This window comes from Phascolarctos cinereus, unplaced genomic scaffold, assembly GCF_003287225.1.
Source record: "Phascolarctos cinereus isolate Bilbo 61053 unplaced genomic scaffold, phaCin_HiC Scaffold_8;HRSCAF=390, whole genome shotgun sequence".
Taxonomy (NCBI): Eukaryota; Metazoa; Chordata; class Mammalia; order Diprotodontia; family Phascolarctidae; genus Phascolarctos; species Phascolarctos cinereus.
Window position 1 is genome coordinate 69658258 of NW_027556291.1, and position 16890 is coordinate 69675147.

At 53.1% G+C, this 16890-nt stretch overlaps 1 protein-coding gene across 1 annotated transcript; it reads right to left on the minus strand.

Annotated features, from left to right (window-relative positions):
• Nucleotides 1-215: 215 nt before the first annotated feature.
• Nucleotides 216-13311, minus strand: SLC6A8 (solute carrier family 6 member 8). Its single transcript, XM_020977279.2, has 13 exons — nt 12053-13311; nt 8004-8135; nt 7537-7786; nt 7238-7370; nt 6017-6151; nt 5339-5442; nt 5135-5259; nt 3623-3735; nt 3351-3488; nt 3152-3254; nt 2920-3020; nt 2593-2763; nt 216-1947 (listed from the first exon to the last, which is right to left on the minus strand). Exons 1-13 carry the CDS (start codon nt 12312-12314, stop codon nt 1807-1809), a joined length of 1908 nt encoding a protein of 635 aa, XP_020832938.1. The 5' UTR covers nt 12315-13311; the 3' UTR covers nt 216-1806.
• Between the last annotated feature and the right edge of the window lie 3579 nt (nt 13312-16890).

Here is a 16890-nt window from a genome sequence, read left to right on the forward strand (position 1 = left end):
ATCCAGTTTTGAGGAACTTGAATGCTAAGAGATTGAGATTCTGCCCATGTGAAATCTGGGAAAGGGATATTGGAAAAGGTAAAAGTATGAGAAAAGAGAAATTTTGTTGTGAATTGGGGCCATTGGACTTGTCACATGATGTAGAGAAGTGGCATAGCATCATGGATGGGAATGGATTTTGGGGGGCCTGTCCCCTAAAGGAAAGACGGCAACAATTTGAAAAATGACATGTCTTTATTGCTATGTTTGCAGGTGGCTTTTTTTTTTAGCAGTCACAACATCCCAGGGCCCCCCCAAGACCTAGAGTGGGCCTGGGCTTTGTGGGGCCCCATTTTGGCTGTCTGTCGGGGTTTTTGCTTTTTGACACAAGGCAGATTAAAGCTTCTATGTGGAAGACTGAGATATGCAAAGTGCATCAGACATGGAGGGTGGGGGGGAGACATGGGCAGGGATTCTGAGGTACCCTCCAGTGCCCCTTTCCTTCCCCAGATCTATTACCCTTCCCTTCCTGGGATGGCATTAAGGGAAGGGGCTGGGGCTGGGGTGGGGGTGTGAACAGTGGCACCTTGGGCTGTGCCAGGCTGGTGTTTTGGGAGACGCCCCTTCCCTCCCTCCGAAAAGGCCAGGCCTCAACCTACATAGAATACTGGGCACCATGCCACAAGGCAGGCAATATTGCCTCCCAGACCTGAACTCCCCTCACCACTCTTGGTAGTGAACAAGACCTGAAGACCAAAAAACCTGTGACAAAAAACCAGGATGAGGCTTTTTTTCAGCTTTTTTTTTTCTAACAAAATTAGATCTCTATCAGGCTCTCTTGGGGTTGGGGGTGGAGGGTTGTTTCTCTTTTTAGAAATATACAGGCAGAAATCACTCCTTAGTTTTTACAAAATGTGCAAAATACAAGTCTTTGCCCTCAGGCATAATTTACACCTGGTATTCTCAATTCCATATATATCTATACTGTATATATATATGTATTATATATATCTATATACTGTATATATATATATAGCCACTGTATATATGTACACATACATGCGCACGCAAAACACCACCCACCCACCCACACAAACCTTGATCTTGGGGGTTGTCAGGAAATTGGTCTTGAGGATCTGGGCCAGAAGACACCTAGCCAACAAAGCTCTGGGAGGGGTTGGGAGGAGGAAAGAGACTCATTATTTATTCCAGCTGAATTGCTATACACACAACACACCACACAGACACACACCACAACACACACAGATACAACAGATACACACAGCTGCAGCTGGCTTCCATGTAGGATGGAGGGGACCCAATTGTAGGCCCAGGGGGTCAAGGGAGTCCCAATCCCAAAAGGTGTTTGCTCCTCTGGAGGTCAACTTTCTCCCCAGCTGGGGGGGTGGGGGGGTGGGATGGCAAATTAAGTGAGAAAAACCCACTAACTAGACTCGGTGCCATGGGTGGGGGTTGGGGGGTGGGGTCTAGATTTTGGTGGGTGTTTTTAAAATTTTATTTTTTTTTTGGTTTTTATTTTAAAAAAGAAAGAGAAAACCAGTTTAACTCAAGCACTCATACACTGTGGCCCCAGCCTGACCCGGGTCCCCTCTATCAATATCATACATAAAAGGCTCCCCCCTCCCCAGGGTCTCAGTGAGGGGGGTTGAAAGGAGTGAGAGGGGGGTTTACTATGGCTACAAGAAGGGAGGCTGGTGGGGGGGGAGTAGGCAAAGGAGAGGGAGAGCCGTGGCTGTCTCCCCATTGGCTTTGGGCACTGGGGTAGAGGCAGGTGCCCCCTTCCTGCCCCACCCCCTCAAGGGCAGGTCACATGACGCTCTCCACCACGATGACCTTGCTGCTCTCAGACACTGGAGTCAGGGTGGTCAGGCCCCTGACATCAGAGTCCTGAGCCTTGTACTCCAAGTGATGGAGACCCCACACTGGCTGGGTCAGGTCACGCCAACGCTGAGTTGGGGGGGGGGGGAAAAGGAGGGTTAGTTCCTCCCAATAGGGTCCTGGCCTCGAATCCTCCTTCCCTTACCAATTTCCCAGAAGGTCCCTTGCCCCCTGATAGCTTCTCATGGGCCCACCCACTTGCTCAACCCAGTGAGACCCAGAATAAGATTTAGTTTCAGCACTCCCTACAGCACAGGGCTATCTACAGCCTCTCAGACTTCCAGTGAGTTAATGTTAGTGCAAACTCCCCAGATTCTTCCTGGAGATTTATCTCCCCCAACATGGGCCAATTCCTTTTTCCAAGGTCTAGCCTGGGTGTCTGTGCCATTACTTTGGCTCAGCACACTTGAGCAATGCCCCTTGGTGTTTGGGTAAGACCAGGGAACTGATCTGGGGAGCAGTAACCCCCCCCCCGGGCATCTGGGTTTTAAAATAGGCCAAGCACTCCAGAAGGCAGCTTGGCCTGGAACTGTGACCATAGGCCTGTCACTTAAACTATTGGGTCTCAGTTTCCTCATCTGTTTTAAGGAAAAAAAAGAATCCCAAGGCTCAAAGAGACAATAGATGGACTTTAGGCCAAGGGTTGTTGTGATGATTGTAGATGCATTATAAGGCAGACAGACAGTAAAGCCAAGGCAGATTGGGGAGACTGACCTCAATGAATGTCCCCTTGGCCCCGAGGAGGTGATAGAGTAGGTAAAGTGGCACACACAGCATGGAGGAAAAGGCGAAGCACCAGCCCACTGCTTCGCCCCACCACGGGTACACATAGGTGTTGTTGTATACAAGTGGCTTGTAATACGCCACGTTGAAGGTGAAGATGCCCTGAAAGGAATTAAGAAGGCTAGCAGTCATACTTGTTACTGGTGGGTGGCCACCCATCCATCAGTCACTGGCTGCACCCCTCCCCCAGCCAGCCTCCCTCCCATCTTTAGTGATCCTCCAAGTTACATCCCAAACATCCCCCTCCCTAGCTGTTACCATGCAGACCAGTGGGGTGAAGAAGGACCAGCACCATTTCATCCAAGGGTAAGGCCGGTAGCCGATCATACAGGCAACATCATCCATGAACCGGTCAGCACCTAATGGACAGGATGGGTTTGGGGGGTGGGAAGGGGAGAGAAAGAGCTGATCTATGCCAATCTAGCCCACAAATACAATGTCCCACCTTCCTCACCCCAAACAGATCGTGTCTCCCTATGCTTCCATTTACCATAAACCCAGGCAACCACTGCACACTCCCAGAAAGCCTGCCACAGCAAAGTCACACCGCTGGCTGAATAGTAGTCAAACAGCTGGAAGACGTACATGCCGCCCTGCAGTGAGGGGAACAGAAGTCAAGGTCAGATGAGAAGTTCAAGATCTTGCCTGTGTCCTCTCTTCCTTCTCCCTCCCCTTGCTTTCCAACTTACTTCAGTAACCATGGAGAGGTCAATGATGAAGCAGATTACGCAGCACAGAGCTACAGAGATCTCCCTCTGGAAACGAAAATAGTAGGAGGCCGGGAGGAGATCCAGGATGCCAGTGATGAATCCTTCTACCCCTACGAACTGCAGCCCAACAGCACCGAGGAGGGGGGTGGGGGGGAGAGACAAGATAGCTTAGAACTGGAGGCTGCCTCCCCTTCGCCTTCAGGGGCTGGTTTAGGCCCTCCCAGAAACCTCCCTCCCAGCCCAGGACCCACCTGGCTATCCAGGCCAAGCATCAGTAACATGAAAAAGAAGAGGGCAGCCCAGAGCGGGGCCATGGGCATCAGGGTGACGGCCCGGGGATAGGCAATGAAGGCCAACCCTGGTCCTGTTGGATGGCAGAGAAGAGATACAGGCTTGTTCAGCAGCCCTCCCCACAGCATGTCCATGCACCCACTGCACCCATTGGAGACTCTTAGCTCTTTGAGCTCCATGTTTTCTGTCTCATGGTGGGCATCCCCCTCTGAGCAGTACATTACCTTGGCCTGTCTTGTTTACCCAAGGACCCAAGAGGCCTTAGCTCCTAGCTAAGGTCCCCATACCCATGACCCTCCTTCCAACTCCCCCTGCCCCCCAATCAAAATCTGATGACTGTGCCTTCCTTCCATTCCCCTCCTCCAGCCTGACATCTGATCTCTAACCAGGGAGGGGCAGCTGGTCTGCAGCAGCTGCTGAAACCAGAGAGGTCACCCATTAACCCTTGGGGCAGCACAGCACAGCAGGGGCCAAAGCAGAAGAAACTACACTGGCCCAGAATACCCTCTCTGGCCTTCCCATAGCACAAATAGTACTCCTAGAAACTGGCTGCCAGAGCTTGGGGGAAAACGGAGAACAAGTCCCCTCCTTTCTTGACCCACAGTGAAATTTTTTTTCCCTCTTAGCTTCCTCCAGTTCACGGAAGGAGATCAGAGCTACCTCATGGCTCCCTTCTGTCCTGGGCCAGGAGCTCAGTACTCACCCCTGCTTGACTCAGGCCTATGGGGCTTTCACCCAACTGCCGGGACAGCTGTTTGTTGCAGGACACCCCACTGCCCTCATGTTGAAATATTAGGCAGCTCGGTGGAGTGCAAAACGTGCACTTGGTGTCAGAGAACCCTGAGTTCTAATTCCTACTAGCTGTACAATTCTGGGCACATGACCACTCTAGGCTGGCTCAGTTTCCTTTCCTACAAGGATAATACCAGGAGAGCTGTACCCTCCCGCAGTTGGTGATGGTCCAATGAGAAAAATGGGCTGAAAGCACTTTGTAAACCTGCCGTGTGCTAGAAACGTCAGTTCCTGTTACCTCCCAGTCTCTGGCTCCCAGATTTGAGCTGGAGGATGCTTAGGCCAAACTCCTCTGCCACCCCCTATGAACTTTACAGGAGTATACTGAAGCCCACTAACTTGATGTGGGGCAAATAGCACTAATATGTACCACAGGGTCACACAGGAGCCAAGCTAATAGGGCTTTGAATGGAACTTCTGACTCCTAACCCAATACCAATATCCTTTCCTTTGCACTATAGGGCCTCCCATAAGTGTGTGTCTGTGTGCCTATGTGTATGTATGTTGTGTGTTCAGATGCTGGCTTTACCATTCACCAACTATGTGACCTTGGGGCATGTCTTCAACTTTTCTAGGCAACTAGTTTTTGCCCATGTGGGTGGGTCTCCTGTATCAAAGGGGACTGGGTTAAATGATCTCTACCTGCCCATCCCTGCCCAAGCAGGCAGCCCCTCACCCACCTGACTCAGCCACCTTGGAGATGTGCACACCCTGTTCCATGGCCATGAAGCCTAGGATGGAGAACACCACAAAACCGGCAAAGAAGCTGGTACCACTGTTGATGAGTGCGAGTATGATGGCGTCCCTGGGACAGAGAAGAGAATTAGTGGGTGCCACTGTTGGGGGGGGGGAAGATGCATCCTGGGGAGGGGGCAGTTCCTTACTTGTAGCAGTTGTTGTTAAAACGATTGTAGCTGCCCAGAGCTGTGAGTGCCCCCAGGCCGATGGCATAGGAAAAGAAGATCTGTGTACCAGCATCAATCCACACCTGGGGTGGGGGTGGGGGTGGGGGCAGGGAGGAGAGAATGTACAATTGAGCAAGAGGTCAGGAGGCCCAAGACAGGGGACCTAGGAGCCCCAGCAGGAACCACTGCCTGGCTTTGAGTGGCCAGGCAGATGTTGGCATAATACAGCCCAGAGATGAATTGGGAGAGGATAGGACTTCTGCCCTCTCTCAATGCTGAGAACACAAAACCCAAATACTTCCTGCCCTGTTTCCTCCTTTGTAAATGGAGCAGGGAAGAGAAGATGCCAAGCCTTAGAGGCAAAGTGCTCGAGGTTCTATCCTAGATATATCCTAGAGGCCATTCTATTGGCCTCAAAATAAAGACCTGGGTTCAAGTTCAAGTCCTGCTATGTGACTCTGGTGAGGTACCTTAATTTCTCAGTGCCCCAGGCAATTAAGACCAGAAGTGAATGAGTTTCCTGGTCTGCCTCAGTGGGCCATTTTCATCAAGGCTGGGAAGAGCCTTATTTGTGGCAGCGACTGCTGTTATCTGAACTCAGAATTCCCACTTCTGGATGGAAGATTAGAGATTGGGGGTGGGGAAGAAGCAGCTCACCTGTGGAGATCCCAGCTTTGACCAGTCAGGCTTGAGATAATAGATGATGCCATCCAATGCTCCTGGCAGCATGACCCCCCTCACCAGCAGGACAAGGAGGACAACATACGGGAATGTAGCAGTGAAATAAACAATCTGCATCAAGATGAGTACCAAGGCCCAGTTAGAGGCCCAAGGCCCAGCAAGCTCCAAGATCTCCCTCCTCCAGCTAGGCCTCCCAGCTTAGCCCAGCCCCCTCCTTCCCTGGGTTTCCTCTTAGGACCTGCTTCTCTCTTCAGCCCCACTGGAAGCTCTGCTCAAGGCCTTGGGTCTTCTAATCCTCCCTCCAACCCTCCCCCATCCCCCAGCAGCTGCCCAGGCTATAGGGGTGGGGATGCTTGGATCAGAATAGGGAGGGACCTTTGGAGTCTGGCACATGCAAACTTTCCTCTGAGGCCCCAGGCCTTTATTGTTCACCTGTTCTCTCATCTTCCTGTGCTTCCAAATCCCCCCTTCCCCCACTCCTCCTGCCTCTCTCTTTCATTGTCTGAATACTAGAGGCCTAGGAGGCCCCAAGGACTAACCATCCCCAATCCCCCTCTTTGCCCACCCCCTTCCACCATCCCTGACAATGGGGTCAGGTCAGGAGCAGGGAGGGGAGGAGTAGAGAGGAAGAAGGCAGTTAGGATCTCCTTCACCCCTCTTCCTCCAACTCCATACTGGATTCTGGAGAATCCAGGGCAGAGGGAATGCCAGTGTCCCCCTGACCCCTGGCCAAATGGGCAGTTGGGGGGGGGGAAGAGAAGAGTCAGACCAGCAGGGGATAAGGGCTTTGCTCTTCTCTCCCCTCCCCCAACAGGGCTGGGACTGGGAAAGGGGCCAGGATGGAACATTGTTAGGCTGTTGCTGTGGAAACAGCATCCGTATCCCAGCCCATGAGCCTCAGAGTCTGGGAGTGAAGGGGCTCAAGGCTGAGGATGAGTGGGGATTGTCTGCCTCTGTGTGTATAGGAGTGTGCGATGGGTTGGCTGTGAAACTACAAGGGACAGCATTTCCCTGTGAGACCTATGGCCTTTTCCCAGATGTCAAAATTTTATCTGCAGAGGGCTGGAGTCTGAGGCACTGCAGTTTGCAGAAGAGCTGAATTAGAGGGCACTCAGAAGCAGGGATGGGGCAGGATGGGGTGAGCCCTGGAGGTTAAGAAGGCAGGCCTCATCAGCTGGGGATGAGCAGTTAGGTTACCTTTCCAGACGACTTGACTCCCTTCCAGACACAGAAGTAGACCAAAACCCAACAGGCTAGAAGGCAGAGGGTCACCTCCCAGTTGAGATCCCCAGGAACCTCGAGACCTGGGGACAGGCGAAGGACTTTCTTTCTGGAAGGGGAGATGTCAAGAGAATGAAGGGTTTGTGCCTTGGGGCAGGAAGAAAGGGGTGCCTAAACTAGAGGTGGATTAGAGGGTGGGGGTTGGCACACACAGGGCCAAACCATGCAAGCTGGGGGAGGGGGGGAGAGGGGTTGAGATAGAAGGGTGGACTCACTCCCAGAAGTCAATGACAGGGGAGCGCTGATCTGAGAGTTGGTCACAGGTGAGGTTGGCCACGCTGGCATTGGCACAGTCCTCCTGGCGGAAGATCTCCACACACTCTGGGGTGTTCCAGTCATGCCCACAGGTGGCCCAGGGCAGTGAGGCCGTGAAGGACTTCACCAGGTAGTAGAAACCCCAGGCCAGCACCATAATGTAGTAAGTGTTGCAATAGAAGACAATCACCATGGAGGCAAAACCTAGGCCTGGGGATAGAGGAAAATGATCAGGGCCTAGTATGCCCTAGCCCACCCAACCTGCCTAGCCCAGGAAGTGAAGTTCTCTACAAGGGGCTCAGTCCACCCCTCCCAGCCAGCCAGAACCTTCCTCAGCAGAGCCACAGCTAAGGTGACCCTGGCCTCCTTTCTCTGCCCTATGGAGGGGGGGGAGGAAGAGGCAGGAAAGCTGCTCAAAGGTCCCAACCTTTGAAGAGGGGGCAGATGTTCCAAGCATTGATGCTGCCAGCTTTCATAAACTGGCCCAGCGAGATCTCCAGGAAGAAGATGGGGATACCTCCCAGAACAGCAATCAGAAGATAGGGGATAAGGAATACTCCTGTGGGGGAAAAGCAATCTGGTTCACAATCCAATCACATCCAGGTCACATCCCACATTCAATTACCATTTCAGAAGACAATCTCTTCCCAGAGGAGACCTGGGTTTGAATTCCCCACTGAAGCTAGCAGAATTAACTGTGGGCAAATCACTTAACCCCTCTGAGCTCTAAAGTTCCCTATTTATAAAATCCTTGCCAGGGTAGCCATAAGGATCACATGTGAGAGGTCTTGTCTTACCCCATGAGGTCAAATGGGGAGGAAGGAATTGGCCAGGTTGAGGGCTGTCCAGAAAGTCCTATGTATCTCTCGGTTACTAGGCCATATCTCCCCATCCTCACTGGGCTCAGCTCATGGGCCACTTCCCCTAGCTTGCCAGTCTTAATTTTCAACCTTGTTTTCAAGGGGCCCCACCTCTAGGAAGGCTACCCTGCCCACTTGGACGACCAATGCCATGGCTTCCTCCAGTCTTCTCCTGGGCAGGCTGTTTATTGGGAGGTGTGGCTGGCCTGTCACATCCTGTCCTTGTTCTCAAGTGGAGAGCTTGCAAGCTCCAAGAAAGCAGGCTGTCTCCACAGACAATCAGATGTGACTGACTGACTGGTTGGCCAATGTCACTAGGCAATGAGAAAATACAGCCTGGACCCAGATCTCCCAGTCAGGAGTTAAGATGGGACAAGAGGTAGACAAAGAGACAGATAGGTACAGGATTTAACTGAACACTGAGTAACCATCATGGCCAACTTTGTCCTGAATTAAAAATGGAATGTACTGATTTGCACCCCCCCCTTCAAGGTGTGTGGGGGGAGAAATCTATGAGTGTGGAATACTGCAATTCATTGTCATAATTGGTTGATCTATGTTCGATGAAACTGCTTTTCTCCTTTTAAAAAAAAACTTAAGAGAAGGTGAAATAATTTGAAAATTTATTTATCAAGAGACAAAGACATCATTCAGGGAAAAGCACGTCTATCCTGGGCACTTACCCTGGCACTCTCGTGCCAGGTACAGGCTTCTAGGTCTTACAGAAGCTGGTTAACAAAAAAGGAAGCCACATAGCTAAGAAGTGTTGAGGCAGAATTCAAACTCAAGTCTTCTGACTTCAACTCAAGAATGCTATCAAATACGGAACTTTCCATTGTCACTACTCTTGAGGAGTCACACCTTCAAAGCAAAGGACCTTAAAAGATCCTCTAATGGAGAAATCCTCTAATCCAATCCCCTCATTTTAGATAAGGAAACTGAGGCCCAGAGGAGAATTGACTTAACCAAGGCGACCTAGGAGAGCCATGACAGAATTAGGATTCAAAAACTAGGTCTTCTGACTTATTTTGAAGGCTCTTCTTTCAAAATAAGGCTCCCCCCCAAGTATCAGATTGCTTCCCTCTGGCTCTTGTAGCCAAACAGGGGAGATGAAGGGGATGGTGAGGATACTTGCAAGCCCCTCCTCCCACCTGCAGTGAGTCCTGAGGCCCCAGGGTACAAGGCGGCTGGGTCCTGCCCTAGCAGGCTCTAGCAGTCTCTGCCTTATTCACTCCAGGGGCTGGGGAGCTGAAAATATGGAGGGGGGGGGGTGTGCGCATAACTTTTGTCAGTGGCAGATGGTGGTGGGGGTGGGGAAGAGAGGGGAAGGAGGTGCCATCAGACTCTATAGGTCGGCTCAGGAGGGGATGGGTCTTCCCTCTCATTGCCCAGACCCCCTACTGGGGCCTCACCCTCTCCACCCCAGGCAGGTTGGGACAAGTTCTGGGGAAAAGAGGGGGCAGCTCTTGGGGGGGGGTAGGCTGGATGGAGGGAAGAGACAGTCATGATGCTGTCCCCAGTGAGCCTTCCTTAGCAACACAGACACACTGACACAGACAGACACAGACACACAGGTGGGTGTGAATAGCAGGAAATAAGACTGAGCCAGAGGCAGATGGCCACACAAAGCTCAGACCCCTCAAGCTTCAGGTCACACGTAATCCCTACAAGACATTGTGAACCACGCTCCCAGACTGCCTGCCTCATGTGTCTGCGCCACACTGCGTCATGTGACGCAACAGCCACGAGCATGCATGTGAGAGAAACCCACGCCAGGGGGTGGAGACAGCTGGTGAGCAAGGGAGGGGCCCCAGGGTCCCAAAACCTGGGCAGGAGAGAAGGACAGATGGGAGGGCCAGGGAGAGCTTTCTGGAGGAAATGGAAAACAGATCCAGCCTGGGACAGGGGCACGAGATAGAATAAGATGGGAGCGAGGGACAGAGATGAAAGACAGGGAGAATAATGGGTGACTGGCCAAAAGACAAGAGACAGAGAGACATGGGAACAAGTGGGCTAAAGGAGGCGATGGAGGCTGAGCCCAGCAGACACAGCCAGCCAGAAGCAGCTTAGTCCCAGCCCTGATGTATTGGGTTGGAGACTGCTTTTTTTACCCAGCTTTCTCTCCCCTGGAGGCAGATAGAAACCTGCCCCCTCCTTCCCACCCCCTCCTCCCCCAGGGCCTCAGGCACTGAGGATTGGGCTAGCAAAAGGGTCAAGGCCAAGGACAGTGGCTGGGGGGAAGGGGGGCAGGGAAAGGAAGTAGTACTCATGACCCACTGAGATACTGAGGGTCTGGGACTATCTTCTTGCCCTGCTCCTCCCCAGTCCTCTCCCCCCCCCCAACCCGACCAAGACAGCAGAGCTGGGCATCAGACTTCTGGGCTTCTCAGTCCCCTAGTAATGCTGAACCCTGAACCCCATGATCCTGCTCACTCTCCAAAACAGCCCCTCAATAATAAAATAATAAAATCTAGACAGCAACCCTCCCTACTGGCACCTCCTCATCCTTAGGGTGCAAATTATGACTCCCATAAGTCTTGAGTATATAAGAACATACATGCAACATGGCAGTCACGTATGCACATGGGCAATGATTATATGAATGCATGTATCCTGTGATGCATGGTCCAACCATGTACATATATTCACATGTAACATCATGTGGATAAGCATGACCGATAAACACATGCGTAGAACACTTGTAAGCACGTACACATGTGTACATAAACCCAGGCCCGTGTAACTAAGGGGGCAGAAGCACCCAGTGTGACAGGCAGTTGGGGAGAGTGGCCCAATGTGCAGTGCAGGGTGGCAAGGGTTGCACCCACAGTATGGCACTGGGTTCTGGGGGGGGGGTCAGACCTCCTAGAGCTCTCCCAGGAGCCCATGCTCTTAAAGGGGCAGTCAGCCCCTGAGATGGATTGGGTAGGGGGCCAAAGGCTTCAGAAAAGGCCTTCCCTAGCCTTTAAAATCACCTTAACTATTCCCGGGTCTCCAACCCCCCATTCCACCCCTTAACCAAAAGCCTCCCATATCCTTCCCATTTTCAGCTCCTCAGCCTTTGGGGTGGACAAAGTGATGACAGTGGCAGGCCTTGGCCCACCCAGGCTGCATATCTCCCAGCCTCTAGTCCCACCCCTGGGGAGCCATTACAGACCCAGGGAGGGGAAGGGGCTTCAGGACCCCAGCCTCTTGCTGGTGTTTCTTACTATCCCTTCCCCACCCCACCTACACACAACCTTTTTTCCCCTCCTCTTCCGGGTCCTCCCTGTCCATGGACTTTGGCATCTCTGACTAGGAAGGGATGGACCAAAGGGAGGAGATGGGAAGGCCGATGGATAACCAGAGCAATGGAGGGGGGTGTGTGTGGAACGCAATGGGAAAGTAGGCTAGGGGGTGGGATGGAGGAAAGGGGGAAGCAGATGGGGAGGATGGGGTCTGAGAGAACAGGAGCAAGGTTGCAGGAATCAGAGGGGGGGCTGAGGATGAGAGGGGGCTGGAGAAGAGGCTAGGACGAGGAAGGGGGGGGGGTCGAGAAGGCCCGAGGGGCCTGACGTGGGCCAGGAGGTGAGCATCCATGGGAAGACAGGCCGGCAGGCAGGCCATCTACACTCACCTCCGCCGTTTTTGTAGCACAGGTACGGGAAACGCCAGACGTTGCCAAGGCCCACCGCGAAACCCACACAAGACATGATGAAGTCCATCTGGCGGGTCCATGTCTCCCGGGGCGGGATGGCCAGGCCCGGGCCCGGGCCCCCCAGCCCGGCGGCCACCACCTCGGCCTTGACTTGGGGGGCCCCGTCCGCGGGGTCCAGAAGAGAGCCCTTCTTTTCTCTGGACACGCTGTAGATGCCGTTCTCTGTGGTCTTCTTCGCCATGGCCTCGCTACTAGGGCTGGGCTAGGGGTGTGTGTTTGAGTGTGTGTGTGTGTGTGTGTGTGTGTGTGTGTGTGTGTGTGTGTGTGTGTGTGTGTGTGGAAACACGACTGAGGCCTCGGATCGGGGTGAGGGGGGGGATCACAGAGAGAATACAAAGGACACTGTCTAGGTACTCCGGTCCCCTTCAAAGGGGGCGGACACCCTGGGAGGCCCAGGTGCTCCGACGCAGAAGGTGGTCTCCCCAAATCCCCTCTAAAGAATTCGCCAACTGTCGACAGCAGATGCCCCCAACAATTGGGGGAGGGGGACACAAGCCCAGAATTTATGGGAGCAGCAAGGGAGCAGCCCCCAGAATTTGGGGAGGGGAAAAAAGCTATTTTTTTTTCAGAGGGAAGGGGAGGGGGGAGGGAAGGGGAAAGGATGGGGATTCCCCTGGTTGGGGGGAGGATAAAGGGCTGTGAGGTTCGAGGGGGCGGGAGGGGGGTACTCAGAAGCAGTCGACAAAACACTTGAAAGTCAGCCTGAAGAATCTCATGTGTGTCCGGGGCTGGAGGGGGGAGACGCGGACAGCTGCTGGGGACCCGGCCCGGCGGCTGCGACGGCGGTGACGGTGGCGGCTACAAGAGGGGGGACGCCTACAGGGGCTTAGCGGGGCCCGAGGCTCACCTGGGCACTCCTGGAGGCATAGAATGTCAAGGGGCAAGCGGGCGAGCGGACGCCCGCTGTCGACAAACTCTGGAAGAAGTAGGCGGCCGAGAAGGTCGCGGCGGGGACCAGCGGCTGGGCGGCCCTGCAGAGCAGGGCAGGGGGGGGCCCTCTGGCCCGAGCCCTAAAGGCTCTGCCCCAACCTTGGTCTGTCTCCGGCAGCTCCGGCTTCTGGCCGATTCCTTGATCCTCCGCTCCAACCTCCTAGCTGTCTCCCCAGCGGGCAGAACAATTCTCCCCCCGGCTCGGGGCAGCTTAAGAGCCTGCTCCGAGGTGATGTCACTGTCGCCCCACCCCCGACAGCCAGCTCCTCGTTCCTCCCTCTCCATCACTCCGCCCACCTCCTTGCCTTCCTCCTCCCAGCACGCTTGCTTGGGATGGGTTGGGCCCCGCTGGCAAAGGCTTCTTAGCGGATCCCCTCCCCGCCCCCAAGCCCTACAGCGCTCTGCCCTGGCACCCCCCTCCTCCCTCTCTCGCTCCCCTCGCCTGCCAGGCTGCCGCTGCCGCAGAGCGAATCCTTCGGGCCAGCCCTGGCTCCCATCGCTGCCCTCCCTGCCCTCCCTGTAACCTTTACTTCCCTTTCTTCGAAAACGCCTGTCCCCCCCTCCCCCCCCCGACACCTTCCGGCCTCGTCCCTCCTCCCCTCGTCAGCCCCCCTTTCCTGGGCTTTGCTCCTCCTCCTCGCCCCTCTCCCTTTGCAACCCCGGGGCACCTTTAAACACTGCCCACCCTCCCTCCTGCCCCCATAAGCCTAGACTGGTCTGCTCCCTGACCCCCCCCCCGCCTTCCATTTGCCTGCCCCACCTCTAGCCCCTCCCTGGCGCTGAATGGGGTTCGTGGAATGGCCCAAGGGGGCAAATAGGGAAGCATGAACTTGGAAAGGGGGTGGAGGTGGGGGCGGTTGCTAAGCTGTCCTAACCGAACATCCCTTTCTGGGTCGGTAGCTCTCATTTAAAGGGGTGACGGATTTCCCTTTTTTCAAGGTGGAGGACTAGGGGTATGGAATATTACTTGCACTATCTAACACAGTTAATGGGTTGGTTTTGCTGAGCTGCCTTTTTTTTTCTTTTTTCTTTTTCCCTACATAGTATGACTTGTTGCATCGGAAGGGACCGATAAATTTGTAAAAGAGTATACTGCAATAACCAAACTATCAGCAGAAATAAGATTACATTGAAATCGAGAAAGGGATGACATATCTGGGGCTGTCCTTGAGAGTTGTTACAGGATTGTAGATTGAGGGTCGAGGGTGGTGGTGGTGGGGTAAGCTTTGGGCTGGTAACAAGTTCCCCGAGGCCTTAAAACATAGGTGAGTACAAGGAAGGGTGGTGCCTCGGAGGGATCCTCCAGCTGCCTCTTCGGTATAAATGAGTGGGGTGGGGAGGCGGAGGTGGATTAATGAATGTAAAGTCCCCTGCTAGCTAAACTTTGTCTTTCTCTGATTGCAAGAATGAACCTCCTTGCCCCCAACTCAAAGCAGGTCTGGGCATTTCTGGTCCTGAGATGGAACCAGTTGGAATAGTTGGTCATTAAGAAAGAGAGAGAAAAAAATAAAAATTTTTTAAAAAAGAAAAAGATCCTTCCTGTGAATGGAAGAAATAGGCAAAGAGGTGATGGGGCCTCTACCCCATTGTATATGTGTGGACCGAAGGTGTGTATGTGGGCGTACATGGATGTGTATATATGAGCTCTTCTATGTCTCTGCCTCAAGAATAGAAACTGGAAATGACCTTAGAGAAATATTTGTTGAATCGAATCTAGTTCCCGGCCTGCTGCGCTCATTAGCCGCCTTGAGGCCTCAAGGCGAAGGCCCAGAGAGCCTTAATCTGGCCCTTTCACAGCTAGCGCTGAGGTGTTTTGGTTTTTTTTTTCCCTAAAGCCTAAATCTGACCAGGGCAGGAAGCGACTAGGATTATGCGGTGACTTGGCCAAGGCCACAAAGCTAGTTGGGAATGACTTGGCAGGGTTGGCACCCGAGGCGTGGGTCTGCCTGTGTGTCGCTGAAGGGGAGTGGTAAGGGAAGAACCGAGTCTTGGCTGCATTTGTGGCCTTAGGAGATGAGTGGAAACTAGGTTTCAGATACTTCCTTACTGTATGTGTGATCTCTCTGACCCTGAGTTTTCTCATCCGGAAAAAGGGGATGACCGTTCTCCTTCAGTCACTGGGTTGTTGGAACTGAGGTGCTTTGCAAGCCTTAAAAGAGTCCTAGAAATGGAAGTCCCAGGTTTCTTTGTTTGCAATGATTCAGTCACTGAGTTGTTGGAAGTGAGGTGCTTTGCAAACCTTAAAAAGGTCCTAGAAATGGAAGTCCTGGGTTTCTTTGTTTGCAATGATGGCTTTGCCACAGTAGAGACCTGCTCTTGAATGGCTCACCTACAGCTCAAATTCAGTATGTCCAAAGCAGAACTCATCTTTCCTCCTAAATCCAACCCTCCTTCTAACGTCAAGACACCCATTCAGAGTCACCCTCAAGGGGCAGCTAGGTGGCGCAATGGATAGAGCACCAGCCCTGAAGTCAGGAGGACCTGAGTTCAAATGTGACCTCAGACCAAACACTTGACATGTACTAGCTGTGTGACCTTGGGCAAGTCACTTAACCCCGATTGCCTCACTAAAAACAAACAAACAAAAAAAAAACAACAGAGTTGCCCTCAAATCTCCTCCAAGCCCCCATATTTAATCAGTAGCCAGGTCTCCTCAAGTATCTCCTCGTAGGCCTCTGCTGTTTGTCCCCTTTGTTTTTACCCACACAATCAATGCCAGCTTCAGGCCCTCATCACATCTTTCCTGTACATCTTTCCTGGTCTCCCCACTTCCAGACTCTTCTCTCTCCAATCATCCTCTGCCCAGGCCAAAGGTTCAGGGAGGGAGGAGTGTTGGTGCTCGGCCCTCTGGTGACCACCATGGGAACCTCCCTCTGTGGGCCCAAGAGGCCCCTCCCCAGAATTTCCAGCTGTTCCCCACCATCTTAAGGCTGGGGCTTCCCTTGCCTTGTACCCAAGGCAGAATGGGTGGTTGCTTTGGGCATTTCCATGAGAGAAAACTCATCTCCCTGTCTTCTTCCCTCCCTCCCTTCCTCCCTTTTTCTCTTCTTCCTTCCCTCCCTCCTTTCCTTCCTTCCTCCTTTCCTTTGTCTTCCCAGCCAAGGGCCCCACTGCTCAAGCCTAAGGCTCAGTGAGCTAAGCCTCTAGCCAGCTTGGAGCTGGCAAATCCAGTCCCAGAGTAAACCAGTTTGAACTGCTGTCCCACAGAACCCCCACCCTGGGGGACCCATGGGTCTGAGAGTAGAAGGTTGGGTTGCTCAGTGGTGAGGCCTGGGAGGAGCAGGAGGGAGCCAGAGCCAGCCGGGAGAGCCCCATGTACTGGAGCTAAGCCTCTTCTGACTTTAGCACCGAGGGTGTGTACGAGGGGTGGGGAGGAAGGTGTCTCAAAGTTAATATCTTTCCTGGCACGTCTTTCCTTTGTAAGGGGGTGGGGGTGGAGGGCAATTAAATCAATCACCACTCCACCCCACTTAAAGTGACTAACTGAAATGCCACATCCCCGATCCCTTTATCAGGTGACAACCTGCTAGTATTTAGTATGGACTTGGGACAATCTCTGCCCTCCAGGAGTTGACATTCTAATGGGTGAGACAACCAGGACTTGTAAAAGTATAGACTGCATAAATCTAAGGAGAGTAAAATACAAAATCATTAAGTACAAGGTAAGCTGGGATGAGAGGGCACTCGGTGTTGGGGGGAAAGAGGAGAAATATTAGCTAGAGGGCAATGCCCAAGCTGTGTTTCCAAGGCTGGGAGAGTGCAGCAAGGCTTGGGGGATGGCCTGTGTAGAAGCATTCAGAGGGGAGGCAGCCATTAAGTGTCTAAGG

Excerpts from the sequence above, each read along its gene's own strand:
- SLC6A8 (XM_020977279.2), bottom strand. The coding sequence starts at position 12,314 with ATGGCGAAGAAGACCACAGAGAACGGCATCTACAGCGTGTCCAGAGAA. Across the intron at positions 3,736-5,134 it reads CTCCAAGGTGGCTGAGTCAG|GACCAGGGTTGGCCTTCATT; the intron begins GTGGGTGAGGGG and ends GCCATCCAACAG. Across the intron at positions 2,764-2,919 it reads TCACCCCACTGGTCTGCATG|GGCATCTTCACCTTCAACGT; the intron begins GTAACAGCTAGG and ends AATTCCTTTCAG.